Source organism: Lethenteron reissneri, chromosome 50 (genome assembly GCF_015708825.2).
Source record: "Lethenteron reissneri isolate LAM-NWPU_2019-01 chromosome 50, ASM1570882v1, whole genome shotgun sequence".
Taxonomy (NCBI): domain Eukaryota; kingdom Metazoa; phylum Chordata; class Hyperoartia; order Petromyzontiformes; family Petromyzontidae; genus Lethenteron; species Lethenteron reissneri.
Genome location: NC_083828.1, coordinates 2916496 through 2933889, shown reverse-complemented (window position 1 = coordinate 2933889; position 17394 = coordinate 2916496). Strand labels below are relative to the sequence as shown.

Genomic DNA, 17394 nt, shown 5'->3' with positions numbered 1-17394 from the left:
GAGGAAGACAGACACAGCGACACACAGACAGTCACACTCTAGACTAGATAGACACATTGAGGAAGACAGACACAGCGACACACAGACAGTCACACTCTAGACTAGATAGACACATCGAGGAAGACACACACAGCAACACACAGACAGCCACACTCTAGACTAGATAGACACATGGAGGAAGACACACACAGCGACACACAGACAGTCACGCTCTAGACTAGATAGACACATCGAGAAAGACACACACAGCGACACACAGACAGCCACACTCTAGACTAGATAGACACATGGAGGAAGACACACACAGCGACACACAGACAGACACACTCTAGACTAGATAGACACATCGAGAAAGACAGACACAGCGACACACAGACAGTCACACTCTAGACTAGATAGACACATTGAGGAAGACACACACATCGACACACTGACAGCCACACTCTAGACTAGATAGACACATTGAGGAAGACACACACATCGACACACTGACAGCCACACTCTAGACTAGATAGACACATCGAGAAAGACACACACAGCGACACACATACAGCCACACTCTAGACTAGATAGACACATTGAGGAAGACAGACACAGAAACACACAGATTCCCCCCCCCCCACCTCCGCGAGATGCTTCGTGAGTGAGTCAATCCTCTTCGTCCCCTAAGGGGTATAAGGCCGCACAACCCCCCGCGAGATGCTATAACATTTATAGCACTTACGCAACCACGAAGCCGAACACTTGAATGGCTCGCCTACTATTGCTGTTGTTATTATTATTTACTAAAGTCACAACATTATTACGCGCTGCTCTGGCTCAAGAAACAACCGCGAGTAGAATTCAAATTGGCGTCTCTCCACGTGTACATTTGTTAAAAAAAAACAGGTTTTTAAATATATCAGCTTGTTGACTTCCGGATCAAACAATTGTCAATCGGTATGAGTTTAAGCAAGCGATCTCTGAGCCCGGTTTCGATCTGCTGGATCTCATCAGCAGAGTCGAGCTTATGAAACAAAAGGGCACTCGCTGCGTGCGTTCAAACGCGCACTCATTCAGTCAGAGCCAATTGGCTGATGGAGCAGAAGTCAACATTTGTTTACGTGTGGAGACAGGAAGGCGTTCTGCTCTCACTGCAATGCGCTTCTCACTCTGTTCGTTTAGATTCGCGTCGTTTGGCGATGCAGCCGCTGCCACTGCTGCTGCGTCGGCAGTGTGAAAACAACAAACTCGAAAAAAAATCAACAAAATCCGCCAACAGCACTGCATGCCTTAAAATACAAAAAATTAATCCATGTAATAGGCGACGTTTCGGCCAATGGCCCTAGTTCACAGCACGCGGGAAGCACCTCGTGCTTGAGGTAGTCCTCCAGCTCCTGGAGCAGCGAGTCGCGGAGCGGGTCGGACATGCCAGGAGCCATCCTCTTGCGCAGGGTCGGAGGTAGAGGCATCCTTTCGCCGACGTGCGCGCGCGATTGAACTTCTTTCGCACCGTACGCAGCCAACCAACGCTGCTAATCGTCAGGTGTGGCGGTAGGACAAACGAAGCTTGAACTCGCGACCCACCACTTGTAGCCCCCGTGCGCTCGTGTGCCCGTGAAGCCTCGTCCCGGCGACGGAGACCTGACCTATGCTCCGACACCTGCCCGCCGCTACCTGCCCGCTTGCCCACACCTCCTCGCGCACCCCACCTGTGGCTGGGTGGATCCCTCCTGCGGGCAGCACGCCCCTTTCTCCCGCCTCTGTCCCAGCAGCACGCGGCACAGGTGCGGCTGTGTGACCTCGGCAGACGCCGGCCGGAGATCGATGCAGAACGCAAGGTGGCAGGCGGCAAGGCAGAGGTCGCAATCGGGTACCCGATACCCGTACCCTAACCGATACCCGGCTACACGTACCCGTCCGGGTACAGGTACGGGTAGCCGTTTGCGACCCTGATGCGGCCGGGTACGGGTACGGGTAGGCCGTGAGTCACTGGTGAGTAACCGTTTGTCACTCATTTCGGGTAGGGTACGGGTAGGATATGGCTACCTGTACCCGGCCGGATACAGGTACGGGTAGCCGTTTGCGACCCTGGTGCGGCCGGGTACGGGTAGGCCGTGAGTCACTGGTGAGTAACCGTTTGTCACTCATTTCGGGTAGGGTACGGGTAGGATATGGCTACCTGTACCCGGCCGGGTACGGGTACCCATTTGCGACCCTGGTGCGGCCGGGTACGGGTACGGGTAAGGAATCAAAACCCGTTTGCGACCTCTGCGGCAAGGTGATGGTGTCAAGTCGGCGACTTGAAGACAAAGAGGGTCAGCTGACACTGGCCGGCGGAGATGTCCCAGACACGCGAACAACGCTCTCTCCGAGAAATAGAACGCATGGTTGTAATTAGGGTATGAATCTAAATATTTCCAAGCGCTTCATATGTATGGGGTGCTTCAAACTAAAATGTGAACACTTCTGAGAATTTGCAACAACATCGCGAGAAATGTGCTGCCTGCGGGCTCTGGAGACCACCTGGAGAAGATTCCAGGCACGTGTTGACAACGATGGCGAACGAGTGGAGACTCTTGGACCATTTTAAGATTTTAACATTACACTTGTTATCATGTTACAGTGTTATCATCCGTTATATGTCCATTTAAAAAGATAGTCCCATATAAGTGGTACCATTGTTTCTGAACCACCCTGCGTTTATGGCGCGCTTGTTTTAAACTCTCCGGCAACTCGAAGCGCCCCTACGCCACATCTCGTCTCAAAAGATTCGAAGGCGACCCCCGGTGGCAGCTGTCTCTCTGCGGCACGAGATGACGAAGCACCGTCCTGCAAGGGCGGTGGGTAGGGGGGTATCAGTGTGCCAACGTCACTGACATCCGGACTCGACTCTATTCCACGCTACCGTCATTTATCCGAACGCCTCTGCCCGTCTTCTTCAGTAACCACCTGTAGGCCTAATGTCGGAGCAGTTTGTTTGTTTGTTCGGGTGAACAGAGCAAGTCACACGGTGTGGAAATCGGGAGAACGGTGGGCGAGGCTGGAGCAGGGGTGAGCGATGTGGCGCGTAATAACAACTCGAAATCCACCAGGCACCGAGCCAGAGCAGTCCCAGATACATCTGGAATAACGTGATGAAAAGCTCAGTGTGTGTGCGTGTGTGTTTTTTATTCATTACGAACCAGAGGCAAACGAACATTCATTCGAAGCCACGTTGCGGGAACTTTGTGAGCCTGTAGGTGCGCTCTATGCAGCTGTGGGTGCCACGATGGCGAGATGTTAACTACCTCGCCTGGTGTGCAGGAGGTCGTAGGTTCGATCCCGATCCCGACGCTGACGCCTGCTGTATATTTGGAGTTTGCGTCTCTCTCTCTCTCATCATCATCACGGTGGCTAGGAGATGTTAACTACATCGCCTGGTGTGCAGGAGGTCGTGGGTTCGATCCCGACCCTGACGCCTGCTGCTGTATATTTGAAGTTTGCGTGTCTCTCTCCCCGTGGTCACGTGGGTTTTTCTCCGGGTCCTCAGGGTTTTCCCTTCACATTTAGAAACACGCGCTTCGAGTGTAGACATAACCACGTGATAAGCCACTTCGTTGAACTATCATGTGTGGCCATGTCGCTTCTGGAAGAAAACAAAAATGCTATATAGCTCAGTGGGCCTTACATGGTGAAATAAAAAAAAATGTTGTTTAGTTACAGTGACCGAGGACTGGAATGGCGTTGCTTCAGCCAGAACGTGGCTGGGGCAATGCCAGCCGCACACCGCACAGCAAGCGGAGTCGGCACGTGCTGCGCATTGCCACACGCGGTGCATTGGGGTTCCCTTTTTGTTTGGGCAGTCAACTGTGAACGGTGTTTTCGAGGCCAGCGGTTCTTCTTCACCTTCGCTGCAACCTTTTCACCCCTTTGGTTCTCAACGGTTCAAACAATGTGTAATGTTAATGATACATCGGGGTTTGATGAAACGAAGTAACTTGTAGCTTGCATGCCAGTGCTTAATTTGTGTTTCGACGATTTACCTTCGGGAAAAAAAATCTGGCCACGTCTCGCAACACCAGAAAGGGCATCTCGCACCACCAGGGGGAGCAGCGTGCACCACAGGTTCAGAAGAACCACTGTTCTGTGGGCAATGCTAGTCTATGGGCAATGTTAGTCTATAGGCAATGTTAGTCTATGGGCAATGTTAGTCTATGGGCAATGTTAGTCTATAGGCAATGTTAGTCTATGGGCAATGTTAGTCTATAGGCAATGTTAGTCTATGGGCAATGTTAGTCTATGGGAAATGTTAGTGTATAGGCAATGTTAGTCTACGGGCAATGTTAGCGTATGGGAAATGTTAGTCTATGGGCAATGCTAGACTATGGGCAATGTTAGTCTATGGGCAATGTAAGTCTATGGGCAATATCAGTCTATGGGCAATGTTAGTCTATGGGCAATGTTAGACTATGGGCAATGTTAGTCTATGGGCAATGTAAGTCTATGGGCAATGTCAGTCTATGGGCAATGTTAGTCTATGGGCAATGTTAGTCTATGGGCAATATCAGTCTATGGGCAATGTTAGTCTATGGGCAATGCTAGTCGATGGGCAATGTTAGTCTATGGGCAATGCTAGTCTATGGGCAATGTTAGTCTATGGGCAATGTTAGTCTACGGGCAATGTTAGCGTATGGGAAATGTTAGTCTATGGGCAATGCTAGACTATGGGCAATGTTAGTCCATGGGCAATGTAAGTCTATGGGCAATGTCAGTCTATGGGCAATGTTAGTCTATGGGCAATGTTAGTCTATGGGCAATGTCAGTCTATGGGCAATGTTAGTCTATGGGCAATGTTAGTATATGGGCAATGTCAGTCTATGGGCAATGTTAGTCTATAGGCAATGTTAGTCTATGGGCAATGTCAGTCTATGGGCAATGTTAGTCTATGGGCAATGTTAGTATATGGGCAATGTCAGTCTATGGGCAATGTTAGTCTATGGGCAATGTCAGTCTATGGGCAATGTTAGTCTATAGGCAATGTTAGTCTACGGGCAATGTTAGCGTATGGGAAATGTTAGTCTATGGGCATTGTTCGTCTATGGGCAATGTTAGTCTACGGGCAATGTTAGCGTATGGGAAATGTTAGTCTATGGGCAATGCTAGACTATGGGCAATGTTAGTCTATGGGCAATGTAAGTCTATGGGCAATGTCAGTCTATGGGCAATGTTAGTCTATGGGCAATGTTAGTCTATGGGCAATATCAGTCTATGGGCAATGTTAGTCTATGGGCAATGTTAGACTATGGGCAATGTTAGTCTATGGGCAATGTAAGTCTATGGGCAATGTCAGTCTATGGGCAATGTTAGTCTATGGGCAATGTTAGTCTATGGGCAATATCAGTCTATGGGCAATGTTAGTCTATGGGCAATGTTAGTCGATGGGCAATGTTAGTCTATGGGCAATGCTAGTCTATGGGCAATGTTAGTCTATGGGCAATGTTAGTCTACGGGCAATGTTAGCGTATGGGAAATGTTAGTCTATGGGCAATGCTAGACTATGGGCAATGTTAGTCCATGGGCAATGTAAGTCTATGGGCAATGTCAGTCTATGGGCAATGTTAGTCTATGGGCAATGTTAGTCTATGGGCAATGTCAGTCTATGGGCAATGTTAGTCTATGGGCAATGTTAGTATATGGGCAATGTCAGTCTATTGGCAATGTTAGTCTATAGGCAATGTTAGTCTATGGGCAATGTCAGTCTATGGGCAATGTTAGTCTATGGGCAATGTTAGTATATGGGCAATGTCAGTCTATGGGCAATGTTAGTCTATGGGCAATGTTAGTCTACGGGCAATGTTAGTCTATAGGCAATGTTAGTCTACGGGCAATGTTAGCGTATGGGAAATGTTAGTCTATGGGCATTGTTAGTCTATGGGCAATGTTAGTCTACGGGCAATGTTAGCGTATGGGAAATGTTAGTCTATGGGCAATGCTAGACTATGGGCAATGTTAGTCTATGGGCAATGTAAGTCTATGGGCAATGTCAGTCTATGGGCAATGTTAGTCGATGGGCAATGTTAGTCTATGGGCAATATCAGTCTATGGGCAATGTTAGTCTATAGGCAATGTTAGTCTACGGGCAATGTTAGCGTATGGGAAATGTTAGTCTATGGGCATTGTTAGTCTATGGGCAATGTTAGTCTACGGGCAATGTTAGCGTATGGGAAATGTTAGTCTATGGGCAATGCTAGACTATGGGCAATGTCAGTCTATGGGCAATGTCAGTCTATGGGCAATGTCAGTCTATGGGCAATGTTAGTCGATGGGCAATGTTAGTCTATGGGCAATGGTTCTTAACCTTTTTAGCAGCCTTGCACCCCTTTGGTTCTTAATCGTAAAAAAAAGATTACGTTAATAAATACAGAGGGTTTAATAAAACTAAGTAGTTGTAATCTTTGGTTCTTTCGGTAGAAAAATAAATAAAATAAAACTAAAATAATATATCACGACGTTTCGATCGCAACACAAGCGGTCGTCCTCAGGCGGAAAAAAAATATCCAGCAGTGGAACTGCTGAACCTGCGAGAGAGCTGTTACAAATCAAGAAATGAGTTGTACTTACGTGTCCGTGCTTAATTTGTGTTTTCGATTATTTTACCTCGTTAAAAACATAATCTGACCGTGTCTCGCTACCCCCAGATAGTGAATCTCGCACCACCAGGGGCTGCGTGCACCCCAGGCTAACCGCCACTGTTCTAGGCACTGAAACATCTATCTGGGTTATTAAGAATGTCTGGGACACTGTGGCCACGTAGGGGTTGGTGGTGGTGTAAATTCATACTCCACGTGTCCTTTTGCAAGAGCGTGCCCTAGCGCTGCAATGTAAGGCACCAGTTCAACTGTGCGTCTTGCACGCACTCCTGCGTTTCCCAGTGCGGGGTCATAATATTGTACAAGTAATTCGAACGAGTCTTTCTCTCTCTCACACACATACCCTTGCATTGCATGTTCTGCAGATCAACTGCAAAGCGTTCTTAAGGCGTTGCTGCTTGTCCTCGCAGTGCGCACAGCGTAACAGTTACACAAGTGTGGAAATTCCCCAGGATCGTGCGTGTGTGCGTGTGTGCGTGTGCGTGCGTGTGTGTGCGTGCGTGTGTGCGCGTGTGTGTGTGCGCGCGTGTGTGTGCGCGTGTGTGTGCGTGTGTGTGCGTGTGTGTGCGTGCGTGTGTGTGAGCGCGTGTGTGTGCGCGCGTGTGTGCGCGTGTGTGTGCGCGTGTGCGTGCGTGTGTGCGCGTGCGTGTGTGCGTGCGTGTGTGTGAGCGCGTGTGTGTGCGTGTGTGCGTGCGTGCGTGTGTGTGCGAGCGTGCGTGCGCGCGTGTGTGTGCGCGTGTGCGTGTGTGCGCGTGTGTGTGTGCGCGTGCGAGCGTGTGCGCGCGTGTGCGTGCGCGTGTGTGTGTGTGCCTGTGTGTGCGTGTGTGCGCGTGTGTGTGTGTGCGTGCGTGTGTGCGTGTGTGTGTGTGCGTGTGTGCGTGTGTGTATGCGCGTGTGTGTGTGCGCGTGCGAGCGTGTGTGCGTGTGTGTGTGTGTGCGTGTTTGCGCAGGGTCAATTAAATAACGCTGGAGACTGCGCGTAAATCGCTGGCCTTGTTCACCCCCCGAACACAGCTCGCGCTGTTCACGTTGCTTCGACTCAGAGCCCTTGGCTCTGCAGCCTCACCAACTTTTGAGGGAACAAAGTAAGCCGCTCACGCAGAAGGAAATGCGCCGACTTGAACGCGGGGTGGCCACAACAAGCGACTCACTCGAGGGGGACCTTCGCTGGCTGCCTTGCTTTGGACAACCAACTGCTGATGATTTGATCGTTTGAAGCGAACGATAGACGTAGCTTTGGGTTTTTATCATTCTAAAATTTTTTTTTTAAATAACTCACCAGAGTTTTGCTCTGAATAAGGGGGGCATTGCCTGAAACGTCGGCGTGGCAATCGTGTCCGATGTAAATGCATGTTCATGATAAAAGCGTGGGATTGTTTGAGCGGAGTCAGTGCGGCTCTGTGGGGCGAGCAGCTTCAACTCTGTGCGATGCCACGACACGTGACGTACATGCTGGTGCCGTCTCTCCGTGACACGCCAACCCCACGTGCACGGCACGGGATTCGTGGCGTGTGTCCAGACACAGGTAACCGACGGCTCATTGTACGTTTAGTTTACGGAAAAAAACAACAACATGCGTGACAACTTCAATATCTTGTTCATAATCAACGTTTTTGGGTTTAGATCGCGTTATTTATAAATGTGTCGTAACCCTCCACCACCCGACACGGCCTATCAGTAAAAAAGTGTCACGTTGACAAAAGACAAATAGTTCACTGCTTTAGCCCACCGGTGTGTTGAAGCCACAACATTTACAATTGTGAACTATTTGTCTTTTGTCAACGTGACACTTTTTTACTGATTGGCCGTGTCGGGTGGTGGAGGGTTACGACACATTTATAAATAACGCGATCTAAACCCAAAAACGTTGATTATGAATAACATTGGTCGCGAAAGCCTGCTACGTGTTAAACTTCAATATCTTGCTTAAAATTAAACGCGAAACAGCCGGCAAATAATTCTTCGACGCGTGTCGGGTTGCTCGTTGAAAGTTGAACGACAAGAAATGCTCGCGTAAAGCGACTTAAACTCGCCACGTTGTTCAGCTTTTGCTGTAACCTTTGAAAGGTTGCTTGACTTTTGAAAGCGATGCAGTTGCATGCGACCGGGTTGCGCAACCGACTGGTCGCTCGGTTTTGAATGACGCTCATGGAACTGTTGGATGTGCAGCAATGACTTTAAACTTTTGTGACTGCAGGAATTCACATTTTTTGGGTTATTTAGGTAAAGTCACGTAGATATAAAAAAATAATAATAAACAACGACAAAAAACAGTTGTTTATTATTTTATTTTAATTATTTTTATTCACTTTATTTTTTCTTATTATTTTTTTATCTACGTGACTTTACCGAAAGAACCAAAGAATGCGTAGCAATGCATTAATTGATTTACTACGCATTTATTGATTTACTACGCTCTACACTGCAGCTACTCTAGCTCAGCGTCTGTAGATGCTAGAAGTGGAGTGGTGAATTATCATGATCGCTTTCAGCTACAGACGAGGGTCTGCACATTCTAGATACGACGTCGCTGCTTCGTTATTCTCGTTATTTTATTTATCATTTATTTAGTCTTGCTCGCGTAAAAACACTTATGATTCACTGCATCGCTTTGTTTGTATATATACTGTATAACAAGCTTGAAAGTCAAGTCCTCCGAATTATAAGACATTCCGGAAAATAAGACGCACCCCAACCGTGTTGCCGCTATCAATGAAGTTACACAAATCTGGTCACACACACACACGCGTACAGGATTGTAAGACTCACACCCCAACATTCGCTTTAAACTACTGCAGTGCACGACTTCGGAGACGATCATTGTGGAGGCACCTTCTGTCATTGACACACGCGATCTCGACGACACGCACTCGTCACTCGCGAGCTTCAACTCAACACTGACCGTCTCGCAGTGACGACGACGCTAACTTTAAGACAGCCGACGGGTTCATTCTAGATTTGAAGCTTTCGTGACTGCAAGGATTCATACTCTTAATTCTTTCGGTAAAGTCACGTAAATGAAATTAAATCACTTGATGCATCAGATCTGGCTGTGACGGTCCCACCTGATGACGGAGACTTGTGTTGCCTCCGAAACGTCGTGATTTTATTGTTTTATTTTTATTAATTTTAATTTCATTTTTTTACCAACGTGACTTTACCGAAAGAACTAAGAGTATGAAGCCGACGCGTTATCTCGCAGCACGACGACGACCACCACCAGACGATCCGATTCCCACGAACAGTTTAACACGAAGTAGACGGTCTTTACTTGGATTTTCTGTTTGCACATAGTCACATAGTCACTTTAAGATGTTTTCTTGTTCATGTTTTTTGTTTGTTGCGGTTGCGCCCGATTCAAGAGCCGAATGGCTCACAGGGCTATACCTAATAAATGAACTTGAACTTGAGGACTTGAGACTTTCGCGACCAATATCCGTAATAGAGGTATTTTTTTGGGTTAGATCGCGTAAATATATAAATGTGTCGTTAAAACCCGCCACCACCCGACACAGCCAACTAGTAAGGGTTGTCACGTGAACGGAGCGTGGCCAATTCTGGCTGTCGCCTGATGAAGCTAGTTGTAATTACTGGCGAAACGTCGTACTCAGATTGTAAATGTTGTGGCTTGGCTCTCCAACACACCGGTGTTGCTGTACTCGTGACGAATTGGCCACGTTCTGTTGACGTGACAACCCTCACTAGTTGGCTGTGTCGGGTGGTGGCGGGTTTTAACGACACGACATTCATATATTTATATTGCCACGAACATTCCCTGAGCTACCGCTCTCGTTTCCTGTGATCCACCCAGCCAGGCCTTGCTCCGCCCTGGGCCCCTGCCCCCCTTTCTCGAACTCACCAGAAGGTTCCAGAGGCTTCCCGATTGACCCCTCCGTGACCTTTGCCCCCCCCCCCCCCCCCCAGTTCCTGCATTCTGCCGACACACGGCCGTGTAGACTGCCGCTCAACTGGCGTGTGCGCTGTTTGTACACCGCAGTTGCCGTTTGGGGCCGTCCATAAATGACGTCACGCACCTGGGGGGGGGGGGGGTAAGGTCAGACATTTGTGACGATGTGTGACAAGGGGGGGGGGGAGAGGTTTGAGAAATGTGACGTCACATCAAAATGCGCAACTTTAAATAAATATAGACAACACGTTCTACTTAATTAAATAGACTTTTTAATGTTTTCTCCTACATCAGAGTGCAGCGCCACATTAAATACGCACTACAATGACAATAGTTTAAAGCGATTTGAAGCATGTTTTTTTTTGGGGGGGGGGGGGTAAAAAATCGTCGAAAATTGCGTGACGTCATTTTTGGACGGTCCCTTACGAGCGTCATTGTGGATAATGTAAGTGCTGTCCTGTATTGTAAGTCGCCTTTGCTTGTGTTGAATCAATACTTCTGATGTTCAGAATCATAAGAAGTATTAACACTGGAGGAATCCGATGATCTATAAAGCTCTTTTTTGCAGACGTCCAGTCGAGGCAGGCCAGAACGTTACAACAACAAACAATACAAAAACACGACAGGAGTACAAAGTAGCGGAAAGGTAAACAAATTACAAAAAAAATCTATACAAATAAAACTCTACAATTTGTTTTCATCTTACCAGGTAAAGCCCACTGAGCCATTCGCTTATTTTTCAGAAGCGGGCTTATTTTTGTTTTATACATTCCTAGAAGGCCGTGCGGCTGATGGGATGTGTAAAAAAAATACTCTCATGTTTGTTCTTTACGTGGAGGAGAGGTACAGATACGGGGAAGTGCCCGCGTATGTGTCCGCTTCGCTTTCGTCAGCTCAGCAGACTTTATAGAGTCGTCGACTCAGCAAACACAACCCCTACAAGGTCACGTGATTCGCCGACGCCGGTTTCGCTTCCACGTCGGCGGAGCCACGTGCCTCTCTTTGTTTACGACGCCTCACGTGACGCCGGGTCACGCGCGCGCACGCACACACAACAACAACAACAACCGCCATTCGCCACTAAGTGGCGGTGACGTCACCACGACGCTCGTGCCAGGCCACGTGCACCTTGAGGCTACCACGTGAAGTGTCGAACGCCCGTTGGCAGGAGGTCACGGGGCAGACCCAGCAGGTACCAACGGGTCGACTGACTGAGATGACTGAGATGACTGGCTGATGCACCCACCAGTGCCCCCTACTGTGCCAACGCACACACACACGCGCGCACACACGCGCGCACACTCACACACGCACACACTCACACACGCGCGCACACTCACACACGCGCACACACTCACACACGCGCACACACACGCGCGCACACACGCGCGCACACTCACACACGCACGCACACACGCGCGCACACTCACACACACACTCACACACGCGCACACACGCACACGCGCGCACACTCGCGCACGCAGGCGCGCACACACTCACGCGCGCACACGCACACGCGCGCACACGCGCACACACTCACGTGCACACACACGCGCACACACGCACACACACACACGCGCACACGCGCGTGCGTGCGGCGGTTGACAGATGGTGGAGGGAAATGCCCCCCTCTCTCTAGCTCCATGCGTGCCAAGCCCCGGCGCGGTGCAGGTAATTATCGGAATTAAAATGTTTATTTAAAACTGGAGTGCAACCTGAGGAACGCCGTCTAATGCCCGCGTTGTGCCGGTTAGAAACACGCTACCCCCCACGTGTGTACAGCTTACCCCCCCCCCCCCCCCCAGTGAGATTCAGTCGCTTTTTACTCTCTGTGTCAGTTTCACGTGGGCATGGATATATTGGTGGTGAGCCAGGGAGTACGTAGCCCTGTTCGGATTGACCAGGGGGACGATTTGGAAGACCCAGAATCAGAATATTCTTTGGTTCTTTCGGTAAATTCACGTAGGTGAAAACTAAATAAATAAAATAAATAAATACAATTTAAATCAACAAGGGTTTAAACCCTTGTCAAAGCAACGGTTTTTTCGCTGATGACGGACGCTTGTGTTGCGCCCGAAACGTCGTGATTTAATTGAGTTTTTCATTTATATTTTATTTTTTATCTTATTTTATTTTCACCTACGTGATTTTACCGAAAGAATCAAAGAGTATGGATCCTTGCAGTCACGAAAACTTCAAATCTAAAAGAATCCGAATATTTATTTATATACTGGAGGAATCCGATGAGCTATGAAGCTCTTTTTTTACAGGTGTCCAGTAGGGGCATGTCAGAACGTTACTACAACAAACAATACGAATCAAACACAATGGGAGCGCAACTGAGCTATTAGCTTCCTTTTTCAGAAGCGACCTGGCCACAAATGACAGCTCGACAAAGTGGCTTATCACGTAGAAGTGTATATATCAGCAAAATCATCTAAATGATATGGACACATGTAATGGTGGTGGTGCTGCTGCTGCCGGCACATCAGCTCGGATTTAAATCCTAACGATCAACAAACCAGCGATGTCGTCCTGCTCGAATTAGCCGCGTTGAGACATTGGTGCCCATCTCCTCTTTGTAGCCCAAACCCAAAAGGTGGAAATTCCACGTTCCCGTGCCGGTGGTCGAATATATGAAAATGTCTCGAAATAGTTTTAGCTCGGTTGTTGTTGTTGTACGTGACGTTTGTTTTTGCGATTATTTTTGTTGTTGTTTGGCCTGAGCCCAACTTGAGCCGCAGCCTTCTCTGCTGTGACACGTCTCGGTTACGTCAAGCAAACGGTAACAATAGATCTTTGTGCCAATACGTGTTCTCTCTCTGTGTATCTTTGTGATATCTGTCTGCTTATATGTCTGTCTATAGTTTTCTGCTTAGATTTTTGTTGCTATTTCTTTTATACCTGATGATGATTGCGTGTGTTGCAATGGAAACGTCGTAGTATGCTATTATTTAATTTATTATTGTATCTTTATACGTGACTTTACCGAAAGAACCAAAGAATAATTCCTGCAGTCACGAAAGCTCCAAAATTAAGATTGATAGATTTACTCTTAGTTCTTTCGGTAAAGTCACGTGCATCTACAATGACTTGCGCACAAACACGCCGACGAGGACCTCGTCCCCTCTTTTAGCCCCCCCCCCCTCCCGATACGTTCCATTCATTGGCTACCACATTCTGATAAGCTCCTCCCCCCTCTCCTCCTCCTGAACTTGTATTTAAGAGCTTGCATCTTGAATCCCTGCCTCACTTGATGCAGCAAATCTGGCTGTGACGGTCCCACCTGATGACGGAGACTTGTGTTGCCTCCGAAACGTCGTGATTTATTATTTTATTTCTATTAATTTTAATTTCATTTTTTACCTACGTGACTTTACCGAAAGAACTAAGAGTATGAATCCTTGCAGTCACGAAAGCTTCAAATCTAGAAACGATAGATTTGTGTACCGGGTTTCTTGCAACGTGAATTATCAACCCTAAACAAAACGAAAACAACCCCAACTGTTGTAACTTCATCTCTGGTAGCATAACGGTGCATGTCCATTATTAACTCTGGAGTACAATAGATTACAGGTAAAGCCTCTGGTCTGGTCTTCTTGGTTCTTTCGGTAAAGTCACGTAGAAGGGAAATAATACAATAATAAAAATTAAACATAATGAAATACAATTCTCACGACGTTTCGGCCACAACGCAAGCAGCCGTCCTCAGGTGAAGAACAGGGCTGTCGGAAAGACAGCGTCCGAATGAACACCACCAAGCTTGGCAACGTATATTTAAGCTGGGTTAGGGGAGGAAGGGCGCCTTGACAACGGAATTTACATATCAACAGAGGAATTTAGCATATTTATGGAAAATGCAGATATGGGATTAGTCACTACTTGTGGAATGTGTAGGTGATGGTGGGGAGCTCTCAAAGTCATATTATGCTCGTGTATTATGTAGGATTAGCAGTAATAAAGGGAGGAAGTAGGATTAGCAGTAATAAAGGGAGGAAATTTTTAATAGTAAGGAGCTGCAGCAGCCAAACCACCACGTAAAAAACTAAAATAGAAGATGAATCCCTGCAGTCACGAAAGCTTTAAATGGAAATTTAACCGCCTCTGGTCTGGATGAGAGGTAAAACCTCTGATCTGGATGAGTGGTGAAGTCTCTGATCTGGATGAGAGGTAAAACCTTTGATCTGGATGAGAGGCAAGCCCTCTGATCTGGATGAGAGGTAAACCCTCTGATCTGGGTGAGAGGTAAACCCTCTGATCTGGATGAGAGGCAAACCCTCTGATCTGGATGAGAGGTAAACCCTCTGATCTGGGTGAGAGGTAAACCCTCTGATCTGGATGAGAGGTAAACCCTCTGATCTGGATGAGAGGTAAACCCTCTGATCTGGATGAGAGGTAAACCCTCTGATCTGGATGAGAGGCAAACCCTCTGATCTGGGTGAGAGGTAAACCCTCTGATCTGGATGAGAGGTAAACCCTCTGGTCTGGGTGAGAGGTAAACCCTCTGATCTGGATGATAGGTAAACCCTCTGATCTGGATGAGAGGTAAACCCTCTGATCTGGATGAGAGGTAAACCCTCTGATCTGGATGAGAGGCAAACCCTCTGATCTGGATGAGAGGTAAACCCTCTGATCTGGATGAGAGGTAAACCCTCTGATCTGGATGAGAGGTAAACCCTCTGATCTGGGTGAGAGGTAAACCCTCTGATCTGGATGAGAGGTAAACCCTCTGATCTGGATGAGAGGTAAACCCTCTGATCTGGATGAGAGGTAAACCCTCTGATCTGGGTGAGAGGTAAACCCTCTGATCTGGATGAGAGGTAAACCCTCTGATCTGGGTGAGAGGTAAACCCTCTGATCTGGATGAGAGGTAAACCTCTGATCTGGATGAGAGGTAAACCCTCTGATCTGGATGAGAGGTATACACCCTCTGGTCTGGATGAGAGGTAAACCCTCTGATCTGGATGAGAGGTAAACCCTCTGATCTGGATGAGTGGTAAAGCCTCTGGTCTGGATGAGAGGTAAACCCTCTGATCTGGATGAGAGGTAAAGCCTCTGGTCTGGATGAGAGGTAAACCCTCTGATCTGGATGAGTGGTAAAGCCTCTGGTCTGGATGAGAGGTAAATCCTCTGGTCTGGATGAGAGGTAAACCCTCTAGTCTGGATGAGGGGTAAAGCCTCTGGTCTGGATGAGAGGTAAACCCTCTGATCTGGATGAGAGGTAAACCCTCTGATCTGGATGAGAGGTAACCCCTCTGATCTGGATGAGAGGTAAACCCTCTGATCTGGGTGAGAGGTAAACCCTCTGATCTGGATGAGAGGTAAACCCTCTGATCTGGATGAGAGGTAAACCCTCTGATCTGGATGAGAGGTAAACCCTCTGATCTGGGTGAGAGGTAAACCCTCTGATCTGGATGAGAGGTAAACCCTCTGATCTGGGTGAGAGGTAAACCCTCTGATCTGGATGAGAGGTAAACCCTCTGATCTGGATGAGAGGTATAAACCCTCTGGTCTGGATGAGAGGTAAACCCTCTGATCTGGATGAGAGGTAAACCCTCTGATCTGGATGAGTGGTAAAGCCTCTGGTCTGGATGAGAGGTAAACCCTCTGATCTGGATGAGTGGTAAAGCCTCTGGTCTGGATGAGAGGTAAACCCTCTAATCTGGATGAGAGGTAAACCCTCTGATCTGGATGAGAGGTAAACCCTCTGATCTGGATGAGAGGTAACCCCTCTGATCTGGATGAGAGGTAAACCCTCTGATCTGGGTGAGAGGTAAACCCTCTGATCTGGATGAGAGGTAAACCCTCTGTTCTGGATGAGAGGCAAACCCTCTGGTCTGGATGAGAGGTAAACCCTCTGATCTGGATGAGAGGTAAACCTCTGGTCTGGATGAGAGGTAAACCCTCTGTTCTGTATGAGAGGTAAACCCTCTGGTCTGGATGAGAGGCAAACCCTCTGCTCTGGATGAGAGGTAAACCCTCTGATCTGGATGAGAAGTAAACCCTCTGATCTGGATGAGAGGTAAACCCTCTGATCTGGATGAGAGGTAAACCCTCTGATCTGGATGAGAGGCAAAACCTCTGATCTGGGTGAGAGGTAAACCCTCTGATCTGGATGAGAGGTAAACCCTCTGGTCTGGGTGAGAGGTAAACCCTCTGATCTGGATGAGAGGTAAACCCTCTGATCTGGATGAGAGGTAAACCCTCTGATCTGGATGAGAGGTAAACCCTCTGATCTGGATGAGAGGCAAACCCTCTGATCTGGATGAGAGGTAAACCCTCTGATCTGGATGAGAGGTAAACCCTCTGATCTGGATGAGAGGTAAACCCTCTGATCTGGGTGAGAGGTAAACCCTCTGATCTGGATGAGAGGTAAACCCTCTGATCTGGATGAGAGGTAAACCCTCTGATCTGGATGAGAGGTAAACCCTCTGATCTGGGTGAGAGGTAAACCCTCTGATCTGGATGAGAGGTAAACCCTCTGATCTGGGTGAGAGGTAAACCCTCTGATCTGGATGAGAGGTAAACCCTCTGATCTGGATGAGAGGTAAACCCTCTGATCTGGATGAGAGGTATACACCCTCTGGTCTGGATGAGAGGTAAACCCTCTGATCTGGATGAGAGGTAAACCCTCTGATCTGGATGAGTGGTAAAGCCTCTGGTCTGGATGAGAGGTAAACCCTCTGATCTGGATGAGTGGTAAAGCCTCTGGTCTGGATGAGAGGTAAACCCTCTGATCTGGATGAGTGGTAAAGCCTCTGGTCTGGATGAGAGGTAAATCCTCTGGTCTGGATGAGAGGTAAACCCTCTAGTCTGGATGAGGGGTAAAGCCTCTGGTCTGGATGAGAGGTAAACCCTCTGATCTGGATGAGAGGT

At 48.1% G+C, this 17394-nt stretch overlaps 1 protein-coding gene across 5 annotated transcripts in view; it reads left to right on the top strand.

The window, feature by feature from the left end:
* The first annotated feature begins 12045 nt into the window (after positions 1 to 12045).
* LOC133355235 (proton-coupled amino acid transporter 1-like) overlaps positions 12046 to 17394 on the top strand; it is a 36650-nt gene continuing 31301 nt past the window's right edge. For 2 of the 5 annotated variants that reach the window (XM_061572604.1, XM_061572606.1), the window contains exon 1: positions 12078 to 12189. In XM_061572604.1, coding sequence (XP_061428588.1) covers positions 12162 to 12189 — 28 coding nt within the window. In that variant the 5' untranslated portion in view covers positions 12078 to 12161. Of the gene's footprint in view, positions 12190 to 17394 lie in introns of all 5 variants that reach the window. The other 3 variants (XM_061572607.1, XM_061572608.1, XM_061572605.1) reach the window with 3 other exon arrangements.